This window comes from Artemia franciscana, chromosome 17 (genome assembly GCF_032884065.1).
Source record: "Artemia franciscana chromosome 17, ASM3288406v1, whole genome shotgun sequence".
NCBI classification, from domain to species: domain Eukaryota; kingdom Metazoa; phylum Arthropoda; class Branchiopoda; order Anostraca; family Artemiidae; genus Artemia; species Artemia franciscana.
This window is the reverse complement of record NC_088879.1, coordinates 29,658,265-29,682,217: the sequence shown is the minus strand read 5'-3', so window position 1 is coordinate 29,682,217 and position 23,953 is coordinate 29,658,265. Positions and strand designations below refer to the sequence as shown.

The 23,953-nt window shown below is 34.0% G+C and overlaps 1 protein-coding gene across 2 annotated transcripts in view; it reads left to right on the top strand.

Annotated features, from left to right (window-relative positions):
- The window catches only part of LOC136038127 (E3 ubiquitin-protein ligase NRDP1-like), a 155,716-nt gene extending 133,197 nt beyond the window's left edge, over positions 1 to 22,519 (top strand). Inside the window, exons 1-5 of one of the 2 annotated variants that reach the window (XM_065721151.1) lie at positions 4,139 to 4,307; positions 15,000 to 15,142; positions 16,894 to 17,266; positions 19,610 to 19,720; positions 21,815 to 22,519. In XM_065721151.1, coding sequence (XP_065577223.1) covers positions 4,218 to 4,307; positions 15,000 to 15,142; positions 16,894 to 17,266; positions 19,610 to 19,720; positions 21,815 to 21,817 — 720 coding nt within the window. In that variant the 5' untranslated portion in view covers positions 4,139 to 4,217 and the 3' untranslated portion in view covers positions 21,818 to 22,519. Of the gene's footprint in view, positions 1 to 4,138; positions 4,308 to 14,999; positions 15,143 to 16,893; positions 17,267 to 19,609; positions 19,721 to 21,814 lie in introns of those variants that run through there. The other variant, XM_065721152.1, reaches the window with a different exon arrangement.
- The last annotated feature ends 1,434 nt before the right edge of the window (positions 22,520 to 23,953 follow it).

The following is a 23,953-nucleotide window of genomic DNA, read 5'->3' as shown; positions in this document are numbered from 1 at the left end:
CTCTACATTTTAAAACAGTAAAAAACTTTAGCGTAAAGATTGGGGCATTGAGAAGGGAAAGCCTCTTTCATATTTGGAGTATTTTCTGTTAGTTTTAAGTTTTAATGTCGCTCCTTACTTTCATTTAAAAAAACTTGTTTGTTTTTTTTTGTTTAATTTCTGAACGTTTTTGAATGAATGCATGTTTTGATTTTGGCTCTCCACAGAGGAATAATTAAAACGAAATTTGTATATTTATTTGTTTTGGCTAAATGGCTTTCTCATAATTTTGATCGAATGATTTTAAGAAAAAAAGAGCGGGGGACGAAGCCTTGTTGCCCTCTGATTTTCGGTTAATTAAAAAGGCAACTAGAACTTTTAATTTTTTACGAATCTTTTTATAAGTAAAATATATACTTAACTTATAAATTAGCTTACATAAAGAACTTTTGTATTCTCATGTTTTTATTACATATATGAGGGGGTTCGCCCCCTCGTCAGTACCTCGCTCTTTACACTAAAGCTTAAATTTTGTCCCAATTCATTAAGAATGACCCCTGAATCACAAAAGCCGCAGAATAAATAGTTGCAATTACTTAAAATATTTAGCGTAAAGAGCGAGGTATTAGGAGGAGGTGAGCCCCTCATATGGGTAATAATTTATGTTCGTTTTAATTTTTTATGCTGCTACTTACTTCCAGCTGAAAAAAAAAATTTCATATATATTTTTTCATTGTTTTTTTTTCAGTAATGCTAGTAAATCCTGCGCTCCCTTCATGGAAATTTTCTTCCCCCATGACAAATTCCTTGATGGAAAGTTCCCCCAGCATATCCCCCTCTTCTCGACCCCTGCCTCCAACCAAAAAATCCTCCTGAAAACGCCTGTACACTTCCCAATAACCATTACTATATGTAAGCACTGGTCAAAGTTTTGAACTTGTAACCCCTCCCACGGGGACTGTGGGGGAGTAAGTCTTCCTCAAAGACATAGTTATAAGGTTTTTCGACTGCGCTGAATAAAATGGCTATCTCAGAATTTTGAACCGTTGACTTTGGGAAAATAATTAGCGTGGGAGGGGGCCGAGGTGCCCTCCAATTTTTTTGGTCACTTAAAAAGGGCACTAGAATTTTTCATTTTCGTTAGAATGAGCCCTCTTGCAACATTCTGGGAAAACTGGGTCGATACTATCACCCCTGGGAAAAAAAAAAAAAAAAAAAAAAAAAAGGGTTCTCTGATACGCTCTGATACTCCTGGGAAAAAAAAAACAAACAAACAAACAAATAAACACGCACCCGTAATTTGTCTTCTGGCAAAAAATACAAAATTCCACATTTTTGCAGATAGGACCTTGAAACTTCTACAGTAGGGTTCTCTGATACGCTGAATCTGATGGTATCATTTTCGTTAAGATTCTACGACTTTTAAGGGGTGTTTCCCCCTATTTTCTTAAATAAGGCAAATTTTCTCAGGCTCGTAACTTCTGGTGGGTAACCCTAAACTTAATGAAACTGATATATTTAAAATCAGCATTGCTAATAAATAATGCATCAGTAGGCAGTGCAGCAGGAAGTCAGAATGAAGGTTCGGAAAATAAGCACTCTTCCTATAAAGGTCAAAAGAGACAAACGACAAACCAAAGCGATGCTAATTTTGACAATGCCATTCTGATTCATAAAGGCATAGACAGTAAAAATGTAACGAAATCACCTGTTGAAGCAACCACTAAGGACGAAGAAAACGAAAGTGACACAAAACCTTCATCAGCAAAAATTGCAAATAAACTTGTTCTTCAACCATCTAATGCATCGATGGCCTTGATCAGTGAGCAAACCAAGACTCCAGTTGAAAAAGGTTTACATGAGGGGGAAGAAGAATCTATTTCCCATTTTGATGTCAATAAACAACAAAGAAAGATAAAACTCTACAAAAAAAAAACTTCAAATGAGACAACGGCTAGTAGAGAGGAAAGACTAAAACAACGTGGATATTTCGCTTGTATCCAAACATGGCGTCCTCAGCTTAAGATAAAAAGAAAACTAATCTAAAAACAAATAAAACCACCACCAATAATAATAAATACAATTGTTGCTACTTATCCACGTAGGGAAAAGAAGCTATTCGAATGACTTCAATGAGAACATCAAAGCAACTCAAAGCAGCATCAAAGCAATGTTCTCATTGAAGTAACTTTAATAGCTTCTTCTCCCTACGTGGATAAGTAGCAATAATTGTATTCTATTTCTGTTAACTTTTATTTCTGGTAACTTCTATTTCTGTTAAAGTTTTTGTTAAATTTAGAATAAGGGACCAAAAGTAGACAGCTAAAAAATAAACATAGCACTTTATTCAGAATTCAATATTCTATCTTAATGTAGCAATCATTATCTCTACAGAAACTTTTTTTGAGATTTAGATAATTCTGGATTTTCTTATTCTGGAATTTGATTAACCTACTTGTGGGATAGCTTATGGCTTTTAAGAATGTATTGTCTTGGCAAGTTTTTTTTTAAAGATTGATTTTGAGAAAAGATTTTTGAACAAATCGGAGAATAATTACATCTGAACCGACGAATGTGGGTACACAGTAGCCGTTAGCCATCTGTTTTTCATTCTGAAGTTGTGGGCTTAACTTTACTATTGAACATCTATTTTTGGGCTGTGGTGCTAGAAAAGCACAGTTTTGTTCAAAGATATCGGCATGGTACGATGACGATTGAAGACTTATTTTCAAACATTCCTATCGTTAAAAAAAGCTATTGTTTAAATCTGAGAAAGGTTCTGGATTACATGTATAAAGGAATATTCTCAAAATGACTGCAGAATGCTTGTTCAGGACTCTCGATAACACAAAAATGGATAAAGCAAACTCTTTGGCAACAATTTCAGTAGTATGTATTAGTATCTATCAGTAGAAAAGCAAATTGAGAAATAAATAATTGTATGTAGATTCATCTTCTCCTGTCATGAATAGCGAGATGATGAAATCGTTGTCATGTATCAATGCTTCAAAGACTTATTAAGAAGCAGTGATGATTGTCTCCAGAGCCACAGTTTTATGCTACACCTAATTTACTATACTTTTCTAGTTTTTCTTGTTATAAGTCACTCTCAAAGAAATTCACAACCATTTTGTTTTTGACAAACCAAAAAAAAGACAAGAATCATATTTGTGATTTTCATAGCTTTATTTTTTGGGTTAGTGAACCAAATATCTGATGATTTTCTCTGATTAACCTATCAGTCGATTCACCATTATATTCTCTGCTTATATTAGCATTATTCCAATTATATGTTCCTGTCCATGTGTCGAAGAATGCTCAATAGTTTTCAATTAATAAAAATATGGTTGTCCGATGTTTGATTATTGCCCTTATATGATTTATTTTAGTCATCTTTCTAAAAATAAACACAAAAAAGCTATGTTTTCGGACTAAACAAAAGTAACAAAGATAATGTATATACAAACCTAAGGTAATAGATTATGAGAGTTCATTTCAGCAATATTTAAAAACTGATTGAAAAAATTGAGAGCTACGACTAATTAGACTAAAACCAAGACAGACAGTCTCTGTGAGAGATAGAGCTGGCTTTACTTTTTTGGAGATGTATAAAAGTTATTATCCCCCCCCCCTAATGATGATATTTTATCATCCTAGGGCAAAACTAAAGCTGATAGGCATACATTGAAGGTAATTCAAATCGGCTTATTCTTTAGAAAAAAGCATTTGGACTCATCCTTCGGGGTCCTTGTGGTTTTGAAGTTGGCTGATGCTCCTCCATGGTATAGATTTTTATACTTCCAAAAGGGAAACAAAACTACTTTGGCTATTTTCAATGGGATAAACTGAGGGCTATCAGTTCTCTGGACTATTTAAAGGCGACTAGAAATATTTTCAGCTTTTTTTTTATCTCACTCCAAACTCAAAACCTCAGCTAAGCCCCTGCTTGCATGTGCCAAGTCTCTAAGTCAAGTTCATTTTTTGCAATGTATCTTCCTATTGCATATCATTTTTACGTAAAGGATTTTTTGAATTGGATACAAACTATTGGTTTTGCTTAAGAACCATAAAATCTTGAACTTTCGTGTGCTTACTGGAATACTTTTTCGCACCCGAATTCCCCAGAACCTGAATTTAAAAGTTCGGAAGTATACAAACACTGTTAAAATAACACTGTAATTATCGTATGGATTTTCTTTGAATTTATCTGAATTAATCCGTACAAGTTAGCATTTAAAATGGGAATGGATACAGTAAGATTTTCGGGAGACATTGATGGAGATCTTCTTTGTTCTATTTGCACATTTGTTTTGGAAGACCCTGTTCAGGTTTGTAGGCTATTCAACCATCTAACAGGCTACTTATGTAGCAAAGGCTGTTTTAATTTTTTTTTATAATATGGCTAAAGAACTAATAGAACTTGAAGTTTTAGTCTGATTTTCCTTACTTTTGACTTGAATTTTGCTGGGTTGTTGGCCAGTTGTAAAGGAGACAAAATAATTTGAAATAGCCTAGGTATATGGTATTAGAATCTCTTTAGATTTTGATTTTGAATTAGCCACCACCAAGAAGACATGTTAAGAAAACAATTCCTACTTCATAATATACAGAATAATCCTAGTTAGTCTAATATATTTTGGGTAAAATTCTATATCTTGGAAAGGGTTTAGGTTAGGAAAATGAAACTTTCAGGGAGGGGTCTACAAGCTAAAGTATGTCCTGGGAAGGTATTTTAAAGTGCCCACCTCCACTCCTTCTCCCTCTAGAGGGCCTTTAAATGTGCCTACATGACAAGCCTATACCTATATCAATTTTGACAAAACAACATTTTACCTTAATTTTCAGTAACTAGTTGCTTTTTCTATGCCTATAGTTCTGAAAATGCAATTCATATTATTTGAGAAGAATTTTGAGCCATAGGCTAGCAATGTTTTTTTTTTCAATATTTAGGAAAGGTAATTGCATATCTTTAAAACCTAATAAAATGGAATTGAGTAAAGTTATGAAGCTGAAAACAATTTTGTTGTACTTCAATTAATTGGAAGATCTATTTCGTAAGGTTTCACTTTTATAACACACATATTTTTAAAGGTCATCAAAGGTCAGGGCCTTCTAGAGGGAGGAGTAGAGGTAATTGCTTCAAAATACCTTCCTGGGACATAGTTTAGTCTGTAGATTCATCCCTGAAAGTTTCATTTTACTAACATAAACCCTTTCTGAGATAGCAAGGATTCAACTAACTGGAATTTTACCATGTTTTGCAGCAGGACCTTTATCTCTACTTTTTTCCTTGATTTTTATGACAAATTAATGAGTTGTTTAGAACATATATATAAACAAAATATATACCTCCTATCCCCTTATGTGGTAATATATAGGCCTACCTACCTTGAATTACATTCTGAATCTAATTATAACCTTTATTTGCATAACAAATGAACTTTACCCCCACCCCTAAGTATATCCAAATCTGGAAATACACTTACACTTTGTAGGGGTAAAGCTCATTTGTCATGCAAATGAGGTTATATTTGGATTCAGAATTAAACTTTGGGCTTGTATTTGCACATGAGGGGATAGAGTATAGCCTCTACTCTGTTAAAATGTAGGTTCTAACAAATTCATGAATCTCTTAGAAAAACTAGATAAACAAGGAAAGAAGTGAAGATAAATTTTTATATTAGCAATATATATTAGCTAAGATTATGATGCATATTATGAAGTAAGAATTATCTTCTTAACATGTATCTCTATAGAGTGATACTGGTTTTACAATACTGTTTACCCTTTAAGGGTTTCAAACATAGCCCTAGTAACAAGACCTCCTATGCTATTTTTTTTATAGACCATCAGGCTACTAAACCAGTTACTCATTACCTGCTAGGAAATATTTCAATATATGACCTACAAATAAAGGTAGCATTCCAATTCATGCTTCATTTATATTCTTTCTAATTGTTTTGGCATTAATTCAATTTTAAGCCCCCTATGGACACTAAAAGATGATACCCTTTTTTCTTATTTCAGATATGGCTTATATAGCATACCTCTTTTGGCATCACTCTTGTTTAGACTAGTTTTCCTGTAACTAAATTGAGGTTAAAATTCTAGATAGACTATTTAAATCCTAGCTACTTCATGTTGTGAATTTTTCAGGCTTGCTCTCTGCTGTCAGAACCTTGTCCTTCAAAGGGTTCTATCAGTATACCTAGAGGTTGGTATATTCAGCTCTGGTATATTATGAGTGTCTCTCCTTTCCACACTGAATTAACCTAATTAAGATAAACACATCAAAGAATTTTGGAATTATTGTACATTTTCCTGGTTTGATTGTAAAACTTTGGGGTGCATTGTTTATTTCAGTCATTAATTTCTTATTGTACTTCTTTGTGGGTGTCAACCTTTTCTTTGTCTCTGGTGTTGTTATCTGAGATACATGGCAAAGCAAGGAGCCTTATCCTTGAAACAACACTTCTACAAATAAGCTGTTGCTTGATTAGAAGTCTTTTTGTATTCCCTCATGTGTGTATTTTGTTTTCTTCAACCCCATTGTGGCAGTCCTTTGGCCCTCAGAACTAGTCCATCTTTTGCCTGATCATTTTAATTGTCATATTTGTAGATCTGACTACATTCAACTTCCATTAGTAGCTTAAATCTTACTAAATCTACTTAGCTAATTTAAGCTACTAGATCTTCTACTTAAATGAAGCATGAGAAGTGTTTTTAGCTTTAAAAATTTGCTCAATCCCACTATATTATGCTTCAAAGAGTTTCAAAATATATTTCCTAAATTTAGGAAAATCCATTGACATGGCCTAATATTCCACTCTAGTTCTAGTTCCAAAAATTATAGAGAGGTATATAGACTATCATCAAGTCCTTTCACCTCTTTGACTACTTCATCAGAAAAGCTAGCTGCTGGAAGCACTATTCTCCTCCAGTCAGCAATCAATGAGTACACACTGTTATATACAATAATACACTATTATTAATGATGGGAAGTATGGGTACCTGAGCTACCTGTCCCCAGCAGTTTAAGGCCACTAGGCTGGCCAGTACAAAAATGGCTCTTCTTACTCTACTGCTCGCTTCTGCCCAATCAAAATCTAAACATAAATCATATCATTTTAAATTGATATCTTCATGCTTTAATATACACTAAACAATATTTCTCTTCTTTAATATATTAATATATGCCTTAAATATCTTGCAATCAATATCTCAGGAGAAGTTAGAATTCAGGATAGCTGTATAAATATTTGGAATCCTAGCCAAGGAGCAGAAACACTTTAGAGAAATAGTCTCCTCACTCTGAGCCTGACAATCAAATAATACATGCTGAATTGTTTCATCTGTTGAGAAGCAGATTTGGCATAAAGGGGAATGATGTAGTTTCCAATTAAATAACAAGCTGTTTAGAAATAAGGCACCTGATCTAATTGGTAATATAGCACAGTATTTAATCTAGTATGAAATGGGGATAAAATTAATTTACTGTGATTAACATTGGATCTTTGCCTGATAATTTACTGCTAGAGAATAAGCCATATCACTATATTTGATGCCTCTATGACTTGGAACATGTTGGAAATACATTTCATTGCCTTTAGTCATAAGATAAAGAAGCCTGTCTTCTAATATTATTTAAATTCTTGTCATTGCCAATTCTATTAATATTTTAAAGCAATAGTAATAATGATTTGGAGTCAGAGAGACAGTGTATATTTTCAAATTCTATATTATAATTTATAATATTTATCCAAGGCCAGGCAAATGGCACATAATTCAGTAGACAAAATAGAAGATCCTAATGGGAGAGTAGATATTCAAGTTCAGGGATGGGATACATTCTCCTGCTCCAGCTCTCTCCCTCTGGACAAATCCATCTGTATTTATTTTTCTCCAATTAGGGTATGCCTTTGAGATCTATTCAGCCAAAATAGTCCAGATCTCATAGTTAGTCATCAGGTTTTAGAAATTGATATAAGTTCTACTTGACAACTTGGTGGACTCATTTCCCATTGAGGGGACTCAGTAAAGGGATATGCATAGTGTAGGCTGGCGTAGAAATATTAGGAGAAGCTGCCACTCCTTCAGACCAAGATTTAGGATTAGTTCTAGGATTGTGGAGGGCTGGACTTGCTATAACAACATTAAATAATAATTATAATTTATTTATAACCCACAAAATATATTAAACTGTGGAGTAAACACACAAAAAAAGAAATAACAACATAAATAACATACAACATGAATAAATTACCTCAATTCAAAAAATGGCCAAAGAGGGTCAAAAACACCAATCATTTGCTGAGTTTTAAGAGATATATCTTCAGATAAATGATTCAGTCGCAAGGGCGCATCAATGATGTCAAATTTAGAAATAACTGCTTGATTCTGATGCCACCAAGGCAGACACAGCAAATAATTGCAATACTTAAAATATTCTGAGCGTAATTTCTTTGTATCCTTTTTGCAAAGGAGGAAAGCAAAACCAGAAAGATAAAAAACAGCAGGGGCACAAAAACTAGAATAAAGACAGCATAGTCCTTTTTGGTTATACCAGCCATGATTTGGTGAAATTTTCCGTAACCAACCCCCATACTTTTCAGCACGCTGGACGTAATAGCAGAGCAAGTAGACAAAAGTGACATGGAAAAAGACAGACCCAACCATTTACTACCTGCTGAACATGGTATAGTTGAAGAACCCAAGCAAAGAGGTGATGCGGGTAGAGGACTCCCAAAACACAAAAACTCACATTTGGAGGCATTAACTGAAAGGCCCACTATGGATAGTGTGGCTGAAAGCTGGTCAAAGTTGGTAATTAGACTATGTTTTGTCAGGCTAAGAAGCAGAACATCATCAGCATATGCAATGTGACTAATGCCTAAATTATCATTGTAAAAAATTGACAATTGAAGCTGTTGGAGACACAAAGCTAAAACCCATTTAAATATGCTCGGGGATAACACGGCTCCTTGCATAACACCTTTTTTAACAGGAATATACTCCCCTACAGTACGATTCCACTTCACCCCAACTGAAGAATTAGCATACCCATACTTAAGCACAGAAACAATAGAAAGGTTGCTGCTAGGCTGCTAGAGAAAACAAAGCATTTGAATGAATTACATTGTCAAAAGTACTAGATATGTCAACAGTCAAACAATACAGGGGACTTTTTTGACAACAGTTTGTTTCATTAGCCATCCCACAATATGGTGAGCTTGAACGCAGCCCACACCTTTTCTAAAACCAGTATGAAAGTGCGTAATATTGCAATGGAGTTAATGGCCGGTAGCAGTACATATTCAAATAGCTTACTAACAAGACACAGTGATAGGATGGTAATTAGAGCAAGCACTGGGGTCCTTACCCCTCTTGACTATGGGAGATATACAACCGGACAAAAAGCTATCTGGCACAATGGACTGTGCCAAACACATCTGAAACAATAACTGCAAATGCTTCAGCAGTTCTGGAGAATCATAAGCAAAAAAGTTGAAGCAAAGACCATCACTATTGAGAGACTCAGACTTATACAATTGCTTTAGAGCTTGGAGTATAACACCGGATTCCACCAATAACACTTGAGATTGGTTGATACGAATTGGGAGGATTGAGTTGACAAGCTTTGTAAAATGATTTTGGAGATTAATATTAAATGAAAGCAAAATATTTTTATAATGAGAAATGAAGTCACATAGCCAAAGAGACAAATTAATTGGAGGTGAACTCTTTACACTGTTTATAACACGATCCCAGGATTTCTTGTCACAAGGACCATCCCAGGCATTCAGTCTTGCTTTATGGAGGGAATATTTGTACTCTCATTTGGTTTTTTGTTTTAGTTGATGTACTGAACCAGAAGGAGGACAATCACAGGCTATCCACACACAGAGCCAGAACTTGGCTTTTTGTTTAGCCATCTTCACTTTAGGATCAACTTTCCAAATGGGATTGCAAGTACCTGTTTGGACGCGCTCAGAGGGGACAGCTTTTTTAGCAGCAGACTTTAGACAGAACACTATTTGCTTATAATACGAGTTAATATCTATCCGAGTTGAAGTTGTACATACAGATGTCTGCAATAAGTGGAAAGGCACTTTAATAGATGATAAGAATTGGGTCAATGTCAATACATAAAGCGGAACATTGGTGTTTTCACAATTTAACTTGACAATGACTGCAGAGTCTTTTTATTACAGGGAAATAAATGTTTATAAATGCAATATCACCACATTTTATTGCTAAGATGCTAGCGTCACTTTGCAATAATATCAGCTGAGTCTTATGTTTGAAATAGATGGCCAGACCTCCTGATGGTCTGCCACGGGTTTTCTGGGTGGCTCTCAAGAAGGCATAATAGGTCCAAAAACGCTTTTGGCTATCAACATTCACTTTAGAGAGAAGGTGCTCCTGTAAAAACACAAAATCATTTTCAAGCAGCTCACTAATCAGTAGATCCTTGTCTTTTGTACCGTTAATATTAAGGGACACAAAGCTAAACAGAGTTTGAGTATTCATTTATTAGCATTGTTGAGAGCTGATCAGAGAACTTTGCATTTTGGACTAAAACTGAAGTGTTCTATAGTACAATTTGCACATTTTGGCAAGGCTTGGCAAGGGTTTTCCTTGGAATTCACATGAGGGCCAGAACATCTGGAAAACTTGGGATGTGCTGGTGAGCAGGGACAAGTTCCAATCAGGTGATCAGTACTTTGACAGCAAAGTATTGACGTGGAATGGATTGAAAGGGCTTAGCGCGAAAAATTTCGTACCCAATACGGATTCCCGAATCCAGTACCGCGTTTAGAGCGGCTTTGTCAATAAACTCAAGGCAAAAAGTGCGAGAATTGCCGATTTGATTATAACTAATAAGTCCCTCTACTGTGGCCTCTAAATCAGCTCTTGAATAGTTATGGGGTATTTCACAGACAACTGCTAAAGGCTTTTCATCAATTACTTTGATTTCAACATTTGGAATGGAGCTAGTAACAGTTGCAGCCTGCGTATTGACTGAGTGCTTATCACATACCATCACAACCCAGCTTCTGCTGTGTGACTTAGATTTCAGAGTCACAATCCTGTTGTGACCATACAACGTCTTCATGCATCCAACGCAACGTTTTCGAGCTTCTTCATGCAAAGGATAGGGTCACTGAGCTCCAGGGGTGGGTTCCTTACAATGACAGCGTAGGACGGTTTTTTCGTATTTTGAGTAGGGGTTACAAGCTTAGACTCTCCTCAGTAACCTTGGACGCAATATCACGCAGCTGTTCAAGACAAGAGTTCACCTAGGCACTGATGGTACTGAAGGCATCAACAGGGATCATTGGCACTTCACTGGGACATTTGATAATAAAGTCCAGAAGCTTCATGTTCTAGGAATCGCACTTTACAAGTAAAGAAATAATGTCCAAAGCACAGTTCAATGCAGCAATGGCTCCTACGCGCTTTGATGGGACTTCATTTGGAAAAAGCTTTAAAAAAAAGAAGCAATATATGGGTCTCACAAAGAGAAGAAGACTTGAAGAAATCGGCCATGTACTCTTTTATTGTATTGGGCAAAACTCCGTTAGCAAGATTTTTCTGTACAAAGCACAGGATAGGATTGTAGAAAAGTTCATCTTTGCACCAATTACCAGTTCCCATTTTCTCTAGATTGAAGGTTCACTTGCGAGAGAAGTAAAGGAAGCGTTGGAGGCTGTCTACCTTGTCCCTGCAATTTAAGGGACAAGCCCGGTGGGTACCACGGTTTTTACAAACAGCTCTCCCCCACCCTTCTGCTTACTTCTCTCCTCTCCCCTTTATTGTAACGCAATTGTCTATAATATCGGAAATTATAATTATTTTTGCAACTGCTTAATCCTGACCTATATCATACATAGGTCATGAAAATATCAGTAAGAGAATTCACAGTTCCCATGGGAATTTTCACTCAAGTCTGAAAATAATCCGCTTATTTTTTATTCTTTGGGCACTGAATTAATTACTATGAAAATATTGGCTATGGGTCAGGTAGTGATGATAATCCTTTACCAAATATTAGTAATAGGTTCAATCCAAAAAGATGTCCTCAAACCTTGAACCCTGAATCAATTGAAACATTGGTTGCAATGTTTGATTGAAAGAGTTCAATTGAATCAATTGAACTCTGAAACATTAGGTTGCTCCCTAGCCAACTGTGGGAGAGATGTCTTTATAGGAGGTAGTGGTGCCTGATCTTGTTTTTTTTTGGGGGGGGGGGAGTTGTAGCTAGGGCTTTGGAGGAAGGGCTAAATTCACTTCCTTAGCCTCATTAGATCTTAGACCTGATAGGACTTTGGAGAGCTTGGCCAGCTCCTTTACAGCTATAGGGAAAGGAACATTTTCTTGCTGGGCAATCCTTAAAACTTTAGCCCATTGAACATGTTTTGGACATGAATTGTGATCTGTTGATTGATGACTAACATCACAATTTGTACATTTAGGACCTTCAGTACATAAACTTTCTGTAAACTAGAAATGATTACTGAGGCAATTGGGACACCCCAATTCAGGGCAAGAACAGTACTTAGATGAGTGACCAAGTTTAAAACATTTTGAGCATTGGAGAGACTTTTCTTGGTATGTTATATGAGCTATTAGCTGACCAAAAAGGAAAATCGGGTCAAATTGGGAACTGACAGGTAAGATAAAGAGGACACTCTTACTGCTTATTAGTTCATTAAAATCTTGCTTTCCCATACAATGAACTTCAAGAACCTCCAGTATTTCCCCCTTGTTGTTCATAGAACCATCTTTCAAGTCTTCAGTTAACAGTTCTAATGGTATGTTATACAATACTATTTTCTTTGAATATTTCTGTGGTTTCCACCATTCTTATGTTACAGAGATATTACCAATTTTGTATAGGTTAAGAACTTTACAGGCTTCATTTCTGTCAAGGAACATAACTGTTAATGAACCATCTCTGTTTACATTCACAATGAAGATACATCTAAAAGTTTTGAAAAGATTCATTCGAATGTTAGATACATTTTTGATACAAAATGTTTTGTCTTTTACTGTTGGAGTAAAAAGGATAATGGGTTTGTCCTTTATCTTCATAGGTAGCACTAAGTTTGAGATTCCAATTATTTCAGGAGGACCTTTAGAAGGCTCTTTACGTTTCTGTTTTCTGCCCATTGTCTGAAAATCATCATTTGGCTGGGTATTAGTTTTGGAGATTTGGGACTCTGAGACAGTAATCTTGATATCATTCTGGCTATCATCATTGGATATTGGAGATACAAAATGACCCCCTTCCCTGAGGGGGCTTGAAGAACTAGGGAACATTGAGTTAAGAAAAGAAAATTGCGGAATCTCTTACCACAGAATAAACTTAGAGGAAAAACTAAAAGTATGCTTCTAAAAAAAAGAATATTAAGAGCTTCAGCTCCCTTCACTCAGAAAATAAATGAAAAAAATAATTTAGCAATTTAGCACATTCTTATCAAATTACAATAGGTATAGACATGGGTAGAACATTTTGAGAATGTATAAAACCAAGCTAAAGATGCAAAGGGAAATGAAAAGTTCATAATTCCTTTGATATGAAGGAAGATGTGTTTTGCAAGGAAGATTTAGAAACAGTACTATAATGATTAAAGAATAATAAGGGCCTAGGTACTGGTAATGTGGTAAATGAGTTTCTTATAGTGGCTGCAAGGCTAAAAGAGTTTCTGAAACTCATTACCTTACCTTAATTTACCTTAAATTGCAGCTTGGAGCAATCTAAAGATTTTTCTTGGTATAAATATGATTTTTGAAAAAGAGGAAGTACTGTACCTAGTAATTTTAAGAAAACACTAATTAAACAACTGTAAGAAATGGTCGCTGTGGGTGGCAAATTACTTAGTAGTGTGATACTTTTTAGACTGAGACAGTGTAGACAAATTTTAAAGAAAAAACAGTGCAGTTTTGGAAATTGTAGAGGATTGTTCGATTCATTTGATACAGTTCATACAGAGCTTTAGTGAATGTCTTATCCTTGTATGGTATACCAGATATATACATTAAAGTGATTAGTGATGTGTATGAGAACAGTCCTGCTGTAATTAAGGTAGGAAATGAGGTCAGTTGCTGATTCTGTATTGAGTCAGGAGTTCAGCAGGGTTGTGTTATATCCCACTTTATATAGATCACTTTTGTGGACTTTTTTTAAGAAGCACAGGAAAAGCATTGGGAGAACAGAATTAAATAGGGAGGAAAACTTTGTGGACTTAGATTATGCTTATGATTTAAGAATTCTAGAGGAAAGGGTGAACAAAATTCAATGAACTTTGAGAGGTTTCCCTCTATGCTCCTCTTATCTTCTGAAGTATTTATATTTCAGTCTTCACTAAATCATTTTTGTTGACTGAATCAAATGCCTGTTCATAAAAAAAAAAAAAAATAGAAATGATTTAAATTGGGAGAGTGCAAATTGACCTTTTGATCCCCTATGATCTTCAGAAAAATATCCAAAATCAGGAAAATATTTAGCATTGTCTGATCCCTAAGTTAAATATTCTTCATAGAAATTTACAGTTTACTTGCCAAAAATTAAGCACACAAGGATCAACTCTTAGAGGTAAGAGTTTGTCAACTACAAGAGATAAAAAATGACAAGATTTTTATCCCAACTTTTTGCTTGAATGTGGGAAGGATTCTATGGATAATCACTGCTTTCTTGGCAAGTATTGAAACTTATTATAAAAAATGAACAATCAGTGGAAGTGAAACTCATATCCTCCTACATATGAAATGGATCACACTGATCCCCTTGCTGCAACATTCTCTCAAAACTTGTTAGTTAATTTATCTGTTTTATTTTTTTTACTTTATTGGTCATAAAAACAAATTGGAGTTTTACCAGACTAATATACCTCAATGCGTTTCAGTGCGTACTTGTATATATTTTTAGTTTTGATACTGGGAGAATCCATTAACTTTACTTCAATTCTTAATATTTCTTCATATGCCTCTGTATAATTGATGTATTTATATTCAAGGCTCCAATATGTGAACATGTGTTTTGTAATGCTTGCATTACTGAGTGGTTAACATCAAGCCAGACTTGTCCTATAGACAGAACAAATTTAACTATTGATGCTTTGAAGCCTGCTCCAAGGATCTTGAGGAATTTTCTGTCTAGGTATTTATTTATTTCTATATATTGCAGATATATACAAACTGATTTTTAAAAGACCTCAGGCTAGATGAGTTTTGTGAAGTTTTTTTTTCTTTATTTAGTGCATTAAGGTCAATTTATTTTTTATCAAACTTTAAATGAAGTTTATTTTTTCATCCTTGCAACCATACTTCAAAAAGTATAAATGAATACTACTTCTCAATCAGTTTTCATACTGATTTCTATAGATTAACTTGTTTTGCAGAAGATTGACTCTATTCCTGTGAAAATTGGCTATTTCATTATATACATTGTTTCTAAAATGTGCTTTAGAAAGTTTCGTGCGTATACATTGTTTATACACCATAAGAAATATAATAGGAAATTTAGACCACCCTATTTTCTTGTGATACTGATTATATTCAATAAATCAATAGAATGGAAATCAGCCACTTTAACAAGGTCTGAAACCAAGCCACACTCAGGCGCTTCGAGCTGAAACTCATTTCTACTTGGGGGTATTACAGAGATCAGTCATTTGACAATTTTTGATTTCTTATCAGAACTTGTGCCTATAGTACTTATTTTTCTAGGTGGTAAAGGGGTATTCAATCTCAATTTCCGTTTCAAGAGAAGTCATAGTCTACATTGGGATTGTCAAGTCTGTCGTAATTTTCACTGATTTCGTTTCTTTTCAGATTGACCTTCAACTGTGTCATATAGGTCACAGGGAAAGTTCTGAGTTCCTTTTCAATTCTCAAATCACTGAAATCTTTGCGTGCCATTTCTTGGCAAGTTATGTTTATTTAGAGGCATTAAATTCCTCTGAGTCATAAATGCCTTCTTGGCATGTATTTTATTCTCAATATTTCCTTGGACTCAGTCAGTAATCATGTGTATATGTCCTTTAATCAAGTAGCAACGTATCACTAACTGAAGATTTTTAATCCCGTTGTTCACAACAAGTTTAAGAGCATTGATCATTAAAAAGTTGTCATTTGACCTATTCATGATGATACAGTCTTAGTTTTTATTATGGTACCCTTGTTACACTTCCCAGCCTTTCAACTCCAGAAATAGAACCAAAATGTTCGTTTTCAGTAACGTGTATGGTGCTTTGCAATGGTATTATCAAGAAGAACTTACAAAAAAAACACGTAGATATGATGAATGGCTTTAAGTGAGCCATTCAATATCTTCTTATGAGATTGTGGTAGCGTGCTTGCCCTGGCGGAAAGAAAAGTCGAAAAAACGAACTCATCACTGCAAAAAAGATTTTTCTGTCTTTACTGCATTCGGGCCCAAAAACCCAGAGTTAGGGTTTTTGAAATTGGGGATTCCAATAGCGTTCTTTGATTTTTATCTGCCACTAGTTTGAAGAGATTTCAGCTCTTTTAAGAATTTCTGAAAATTTGTTTCTGCAATGAATTTTTATTGTTTGAGTGAACATGAATTCCTTTACAACTTACTTTGCATTCCTTTATAACTTAAACAAATAAAAATATCATTTGACAGTTATTTTCAAAATACGATTTTTGACTTTCGGTTACTATTGAATGTAGTTTACTCTTTACAGATTGCAGCTATTGCTGCAACCATGATTTAGTAAATATATAGGGCATGCAAAGCCAGAACAAGGGAAGATTTTACAATTATCAGAACAGTCACATATGGTTCTCAAAGTTAGAAAATGTTTTCATTGCTCTAAGCTAGTTAAACTTGGCTATCCTGAGTAATATCATTCATGTCTTTACCATATATTTCTTTTTATGTAGATTAACCTTGAGCTGTAGCAACCAGACACATGGATGTTCTGCCTCATTGACATTGGAAAGACTAGCAGCACATCTTCTTGAATGCAATTTTAACCCTAAAAGACCTATTACTTGCCAATCTGGATGTGGAATTACAATACTCTTTGAAGAATATGGCAATCATAACTGTATACAAAGTCTGAAGAATGAATTGGCAATAGTTCAAAAAGAAAATAATGAAAAACAGGAAGAAAAAATGTCCAAGATCCTGTCAGAATTGGACTTACTTAAAGCAGAAATTGATGCATTAAAAAAAGTAAACAAAGAGAAGAAGCCAACCAGTTCAGATTTGCAACTGTTACCAACAGTTGGACAAAGTCAAGCAGTAAATCAGGTGATTCTTTATATTTCAATTCAATTTAGTTTATTTGCAACTCATCTTTTACAAAAAGAGCGTGAAATGCCCTTAAGATGGAGTAATAAAAAAAATATAAATGAATACAAAAAAAATTAACACCAAGATACAATCAAATAAATAACGCAGTCCAATGATGAGAGACATAGAAGAACGAAAACTAGGCATTCTTTTATCAATAACAAATATAGGCAAAACTAGACACATTTTATTCATGAAGTAACTATTTCTAGTCCAAGGAGGGTAACTGAAAAGAAACTTAACATAGCGAAAAAATATTCTACAAACAGATAGTTCCTGAGGTTCACTAAAAAACTGCCAAACTGGACAAAGAGAAAGGAGATGAGGTACAACTTGGCTATTATAAATTTTCGCGAGATTTAATTTAACTATGTTCTAATATTATATACAATAGAAGCCTAAGCCATTCTCAGTTTTTCTTCAAATTTTCAAGAGATAATTTCACTATTTCTTTCATATTTTTTTCCAGGGTAAACTTATTTTTGAGAAGAGGGGACTTCAGCATTAGCTAAAAATAAAATAGTAGGACCATTTGTCTCTATGAAATTGAAAGCTACAACGGCAGTTTTTTCTATTTTGAAAGAATAACCTTATATTCATTATAAAGCTAATGAAACGTGTTTTCACAACGACTAAAAGTACGACTTAAGTTCAAAACGTCATCTGTAAATGTCATTAATGACAAATTAAATCCACGGTAAATATAACTAAAATTAGCAGATTTTTAGGCATGTAAAACAGAGCTATTAAATAAAGACGGTGACGTAAGGCCACTTTGACAGACTCTTTCAAAATATCAAAAAGGGAAGATCCCCCCTTTAACTTAAGGTGATGGTACATGTACAGAAGGTATTTTACTATACAAATATTTACCCCTTTTTTATACGGTTCAAGTAAAACTTGGGATAAAATGCCAGAGTCAGAAGCTCGAGCAATATCTAAAGCACAAAGGATAATTTAGGATCTACTTCTTTCTTCATCACCAAGAACATTCATTAAAGCAAAAAGGGCATGGTCCCAGCTAATACCTTTTTGGTAACCAAATTCGTGGGGTGTGACATAACATTTAGAAACAGTTTTATCTAAAATAACTGAATGAATTAATTTAAAACTAGTACGAGAAACTGTAATTGGTCAGAACGAATTACACGCTGTAAGGTCCTTTTTGCCTTTTTTCGGGATAGGGGTTATTTGACCAACTAAAAATTAATAAGGAACAACTCTATTTTCAATAGACATTTGAAAAAGTATAGATAAATAGTTAAAAAGAAAACACTTGCATAATCAAAATGTCTGGCAGTAATTTCATCGACTCCCGCGGAGTTTCTTTTCTTTAGTTTTTTACGATAAAACAATACATCACTTTTTTTCAGACAAGTACTTAATTCTTTCACAAATTTTGATTCAAAAGCAGGATCGGGAGAAATAAACTCATGCTTATAATAGTTTATGCACTCAGGCTCAGGAATATTATTGGCACAAATGTATTCACAAGGGTGATCAAATTTTTCTCAGAGCTTTGAAGGGTTCTCTGCAATTTTATGTGCCTTTTTCGCAGTAAGATCAGCCTTATGTCTTCTTAGCATTTTAGCAAAAAAACATTTAGAACGTTGCCGCAAACCATGAACAGTCTCAGACTTCGGCCTGCCACAATCCCTCCAAATATTCAGCCGAATTTTAGAATGCTCGTGCGTGGACATAAGGGAAGGGTTTTTTGACCAACCTTGAACTTGACAGCCTTTCCTAACACGCTTGCACGGGACAGCTGAAGCTTCAGCACACTTTAATGCATGGTTAATTTCTTCAAGATAGGTGGTAAGTCCAAGGGCTATTTCTTTTTCACTACGGCCTCAGTGTGTGCACAACAAATGAAAGGACACTTTTTTTTTATTTAATATTCTGTCGCATTCAAAACGAAAGCTCTCTTGGTTAACTTTTTTCCAGTCTTTTATATAAAACCACTTTATCTGGCTGTTTGGATGCATTAAACGAATAATTTATTTTCAACTTTATTGGAAGGTGAACCGAATAAAAGCCGTCACTATTTACCTCAACAGTTTGATATATATATATATATATATATATATATATATATATATATATATATATATATATATATATATATATATATATATATATATATATATATATATATATATATATATATATATATATATATATATATATATATATATATATATATATATATATATATATATATATATTTATATATATATATACTTGTAAACACTCGTGGACAAATATTACTGAATAAGCTAATTAATATTTTTATGTTTCCAGGGCACAGTACTTGCAGATAGCAGATGGTTAACAAAATTTAAGACTATTCAGGGGTTGAGTTGGTTTCAGATTGGTATCTTTATCTGCAACCCTTGCGATGAGATTTTAGAGGTAATTTTATTTCTTGTATATGCCAGCCACGTTTCTAAATTGTCAAAGTTGTCTTCCTCAGAAATCTCACATGCAAAACTCACTCATATGAAGTGTAATTACTGCCAATAAGGGAAATTTTGAAGATTATTATCCCAAAGATTGCTTTTCTAACCAAAGTCTCTAAAGAGCTGTCTCATTATTCCTGAGAACTCTAATAGAATGAATAGCTTCAGCCAAATGCAACAGTCATATTCATTGTGCAAATTTGAATTTTCTAATTGCACTGAAGTTTAGATATTAGCTTGAATTAAGCTTCTTAAATGAGAGCATATTTATTTTGCTCAATAACATATTGTCATAATAAAAAATTTAGAGAATTAAGATATATCCTTTCGGTATGTCATTCTGAGTTGTTTTGAATTAATGCAATGTAAGGGCAATAATGATGACTTTGAACTACCAGCTGAATAAAATATGGGAATTTGACATTGAACAAAAAGTTACAGGAATTGAAAAATCAACCACTCATTATATGAGTCTCTGGCCAAATCCTCTGGCAAATTTGTGAAAGACCAACACCATCCACAAATTGTGGATATACAATTTGTGGAACAACAAATAATATTGTTACTATGTTTGTGTTCCTTGCTGTTTATAATGTAAACCCCATGGTTAATATTGTATATATTCCACTTTTCTTTAATTATTTTCTTGTTATTGATAACATGTGTTTTGAATTTTAATTGTTTCTTTCCTTGGACCAAGTAGCTCAAGAAGGCTAATTTTGCTTTGAAGTATAGATGTCTTTATACTAGCCCCCAACAGAGAGCAGAGCTTTTAAAGTTGGATATATTAAATAAGAGTCAATAGAAAACACAAAATAAATGGAACGTCCCACCTCTTGATAATAAAAGGGAATAGAGAGACTGTTAATATTTGAGTTTTTAATGTATATAAACTGTTGTAGAGTTTAAATGATTAATTCTGCCTATTTTCACGGCCTAATCTAGTAACACTGACAAAAGTGTAGCATTCTCCTAAAATTTTAGTAATTTTCAATAACTTGAAAGAAAAATTGTTGCAAATAGCAGTTTTCATGTGCGAATATACCTAAGGAATAGAGTATATAATACTTTATATTTAATATATTTAAACAAAATTATACAAATAAAATATATTGTATTTTGATAGCCTCGGTAGTTACGTGCTCGCCTTTAAGTATTCATATTTTATTACAGCTTTGAGTTCTATGGTGTAGACATTGATGCTTAATAATCACTCCTTAGGAGTAACAAACAGACGTCCTCTCAGCCTACGTAAAAATGCCTACATAAATGTTTCTGCTAACATCAGGGGAATCTATGATTGAAATTTATACCGCAGTGTTTATTAGAGGTGAGAAAGAGCTGTAATACAGTGTGCCACAAAGCTTAAAGAAAAAAAATAACTTTTAATATCATTGGTTTTCATGTTTCCTTTGTTAACTCACGATTCATGAAATGTACAACTTTTGGAGTATGGGTTAGAATTTTCCGCTATTAAATTGATTTTTTCCTTTAGTGACCTTCAGTGATGCGAATTTAAAAAACATAAAATTCATTAGGTTATAGGTTACCTATCAAATGTTACCTATCGCCCCCAAAAACTCGAGGGATCTTAATGAAAATGTAACTAACAGTATCAGCATAATATAGAACTTTACAAATATTATAGGCCAACTAGCCCCTAATCCAGACCCCTTTTTTCCGAAAGAAGTACTTCAGGAATGAGAAAATTGTCCCCCCCCCCACCCAAAAAAAAGCTTAAAACTGCTTGATACTATTTTATAACATACTCTGCAACAATATAAGGGACAGAGCGACGCTCGGTTTCTTTGTACTATTTTTATTCTTTATCAATTTTTAATGCTGTCTTTTTTGTCTTTGAGTGGACTCATCCCAATCAGTCAGGGGCGTGATTTGCTAGGACTTGGAGAAAACTGCCCCTCCCTGAATTTGGTTTAAGTATAAGTTGGTTAGACTGAGCTTTTTGCAAATAGTGAGATTTGCTTCAGCCGAGTTTTATTTTGTTAAATATTGTTCTAAGAATCTCAACGGATTTTTCTTTTTGAAGTGAGTGAAAGAGAGCTATCCGGTTCAGGATGTCCTTTGGAGATGGTTAAGACTCTGATTGAGAATTCAAATGAAAGTCGATGGCCTCCTGGCCTACGCTCCCAAGAAGCTCGAAGAGCAAACTGGAATCGATTAAAGGACTATCACCGTCGTGTTGGGGACCTTGTTACTGTACCTCAAGGTTTCACATTGTACAAAGCAGGAATTAGTCTTATAATGGCATCAGATAATGCTCACATGGACCAAGACTTATTTGTAATTAATCCTGGATTTGTAGTCTTAAGCGCAGTTTAGTTGAGGCAATTTGACACAGTTTTGTGATACCGAACTGTTTGATATTCACTGACACAAAAGAAGAGTTTTTAATAACAAGTATTGCATCAAGATAATCTGCGTTTTAACCTAATTCCAAATATATAAGAGTCCATAAGTTTTATGTTCGAGCCTGAGAAAATGGGTTTGATCTTTTCGTTTTGGTATAGTTTCATATTTGCGTTTGAAGATAATAAAATTGATCACTTCAAGTGCTTACCTCGAATTTTTAGTATTCCCGCTTTGTTTTTGTTTCATACTTGCATTTGAGGATAGTAAAATTCATCTCTTCAAGTGCTTACCTCAAAATTTTAAAGTGTTGAAACGGACTTTAAAGCGCGTTTGGACTTCTGTGCATTTTAGTGTCCTAACCAATAAAACTAAGCGCAAAGAATTTTCAGTTTCTCCTATTAGTTTCAGCAAATATTCATAGTTATTCTGTTTTTTACAGTATGTGAATAATTTATTCACAAATATGATTGTTTACACATAAATATTTGTAATTTATCATTTATTTATTATTATTATTTAATAATAATAAATAAATGACCAGATGCCCTTCAATGACCAAAAGTAGGTTTACCGTGTACTTTATACCTCTAACATGTTTGCTAGAGAAGTATTTATCTCTATTTGTTAGAGGTATTTATCTCTAACATATCGAACATATGCAACATTCGACTTGTTGCATATGTTTTTCTTATATAAATGGGGTTTTAATTCAGCAAACCTCTTTACAAGCTCGTATCCATTTTCTTAAATTTGCATAAATAATTTGATGAATAAAACACTGTAAACATTTTTGATACAAATCAATTTACAGAACACTATGCTAAACTTCATGTAACTAAATGGTAGCTTGTAGCCTCTTTAATGAATTGAACCACAATTTCAGTCCTTTTGTAAGCCTTTTAAAGTAAACAAAAATACATTTGAACATTAATTTAACATATTTAGTATTAAAGAGATTGCCTAGCGTCTCTGACAGCTTTCTTCCGTTTAAGCAACTATAGAATCCTAAACTTTGACATAACTTTAACAAGATTATATCAAAGTAGTTAGCAATACCTGAAAAACATCTATAAAGTCGGACCTTCAAGGGTAAGTTACGGTAGATCCTGATCTAACAAGAAGGCACTATATGTATTCAATGCTAACATTACGGTTACTGGAACTAATGACGCTAAGGATATTGAGGTGAAAGTTTTTGGGGGAGTTTCAATAAAAAAAAAAAACTATATGCATGCAGGTTTTCAAAAGAGTATATGAGGACAAAGAGTTGGAACAAAATTCGAACTTCGTATAAAAAGTGGGGTATTGACGAGGGGGCGAACTCCCTCATATATGTAAAAGCAGTATCATAAGGCAGTGTCCCTCTTTAATAGCTAGCGATATCATTGACTTTTGAAGGAGTTAGTTCGATTGGAAATTAAAAAATTTTAGTACTCTTTGAGAGTCTAAAGAGATCGAAGGGTAAGCAGCCTTCCTCAGAAGCCCATTCATTTTTCATACAGATCCAGTCAAAAGCTTTAGACAGCCATTTTGTTCAGTATATTAGAACAGTCCAGTAACTATGTCTCTAGAGATGTTAGATATGTCCCCCCCCCCACAATTAAGCAATTAGTCCATAATGTTCTAAAATTAAACGTTGCTTAACAATTAATCAAAAGGAAATGCGTGTATGGCTGTTAATAAGACACAACAGAAATATATCGAAAATTACTCTTACGTTGAAACTTTCGAGGCCACTGCTATTACCAATCCTGCTCTTACAATTTAAATATTTAAAAAGATGTAATTGTATCCAGTTTGTCAAAGAGCATAGATT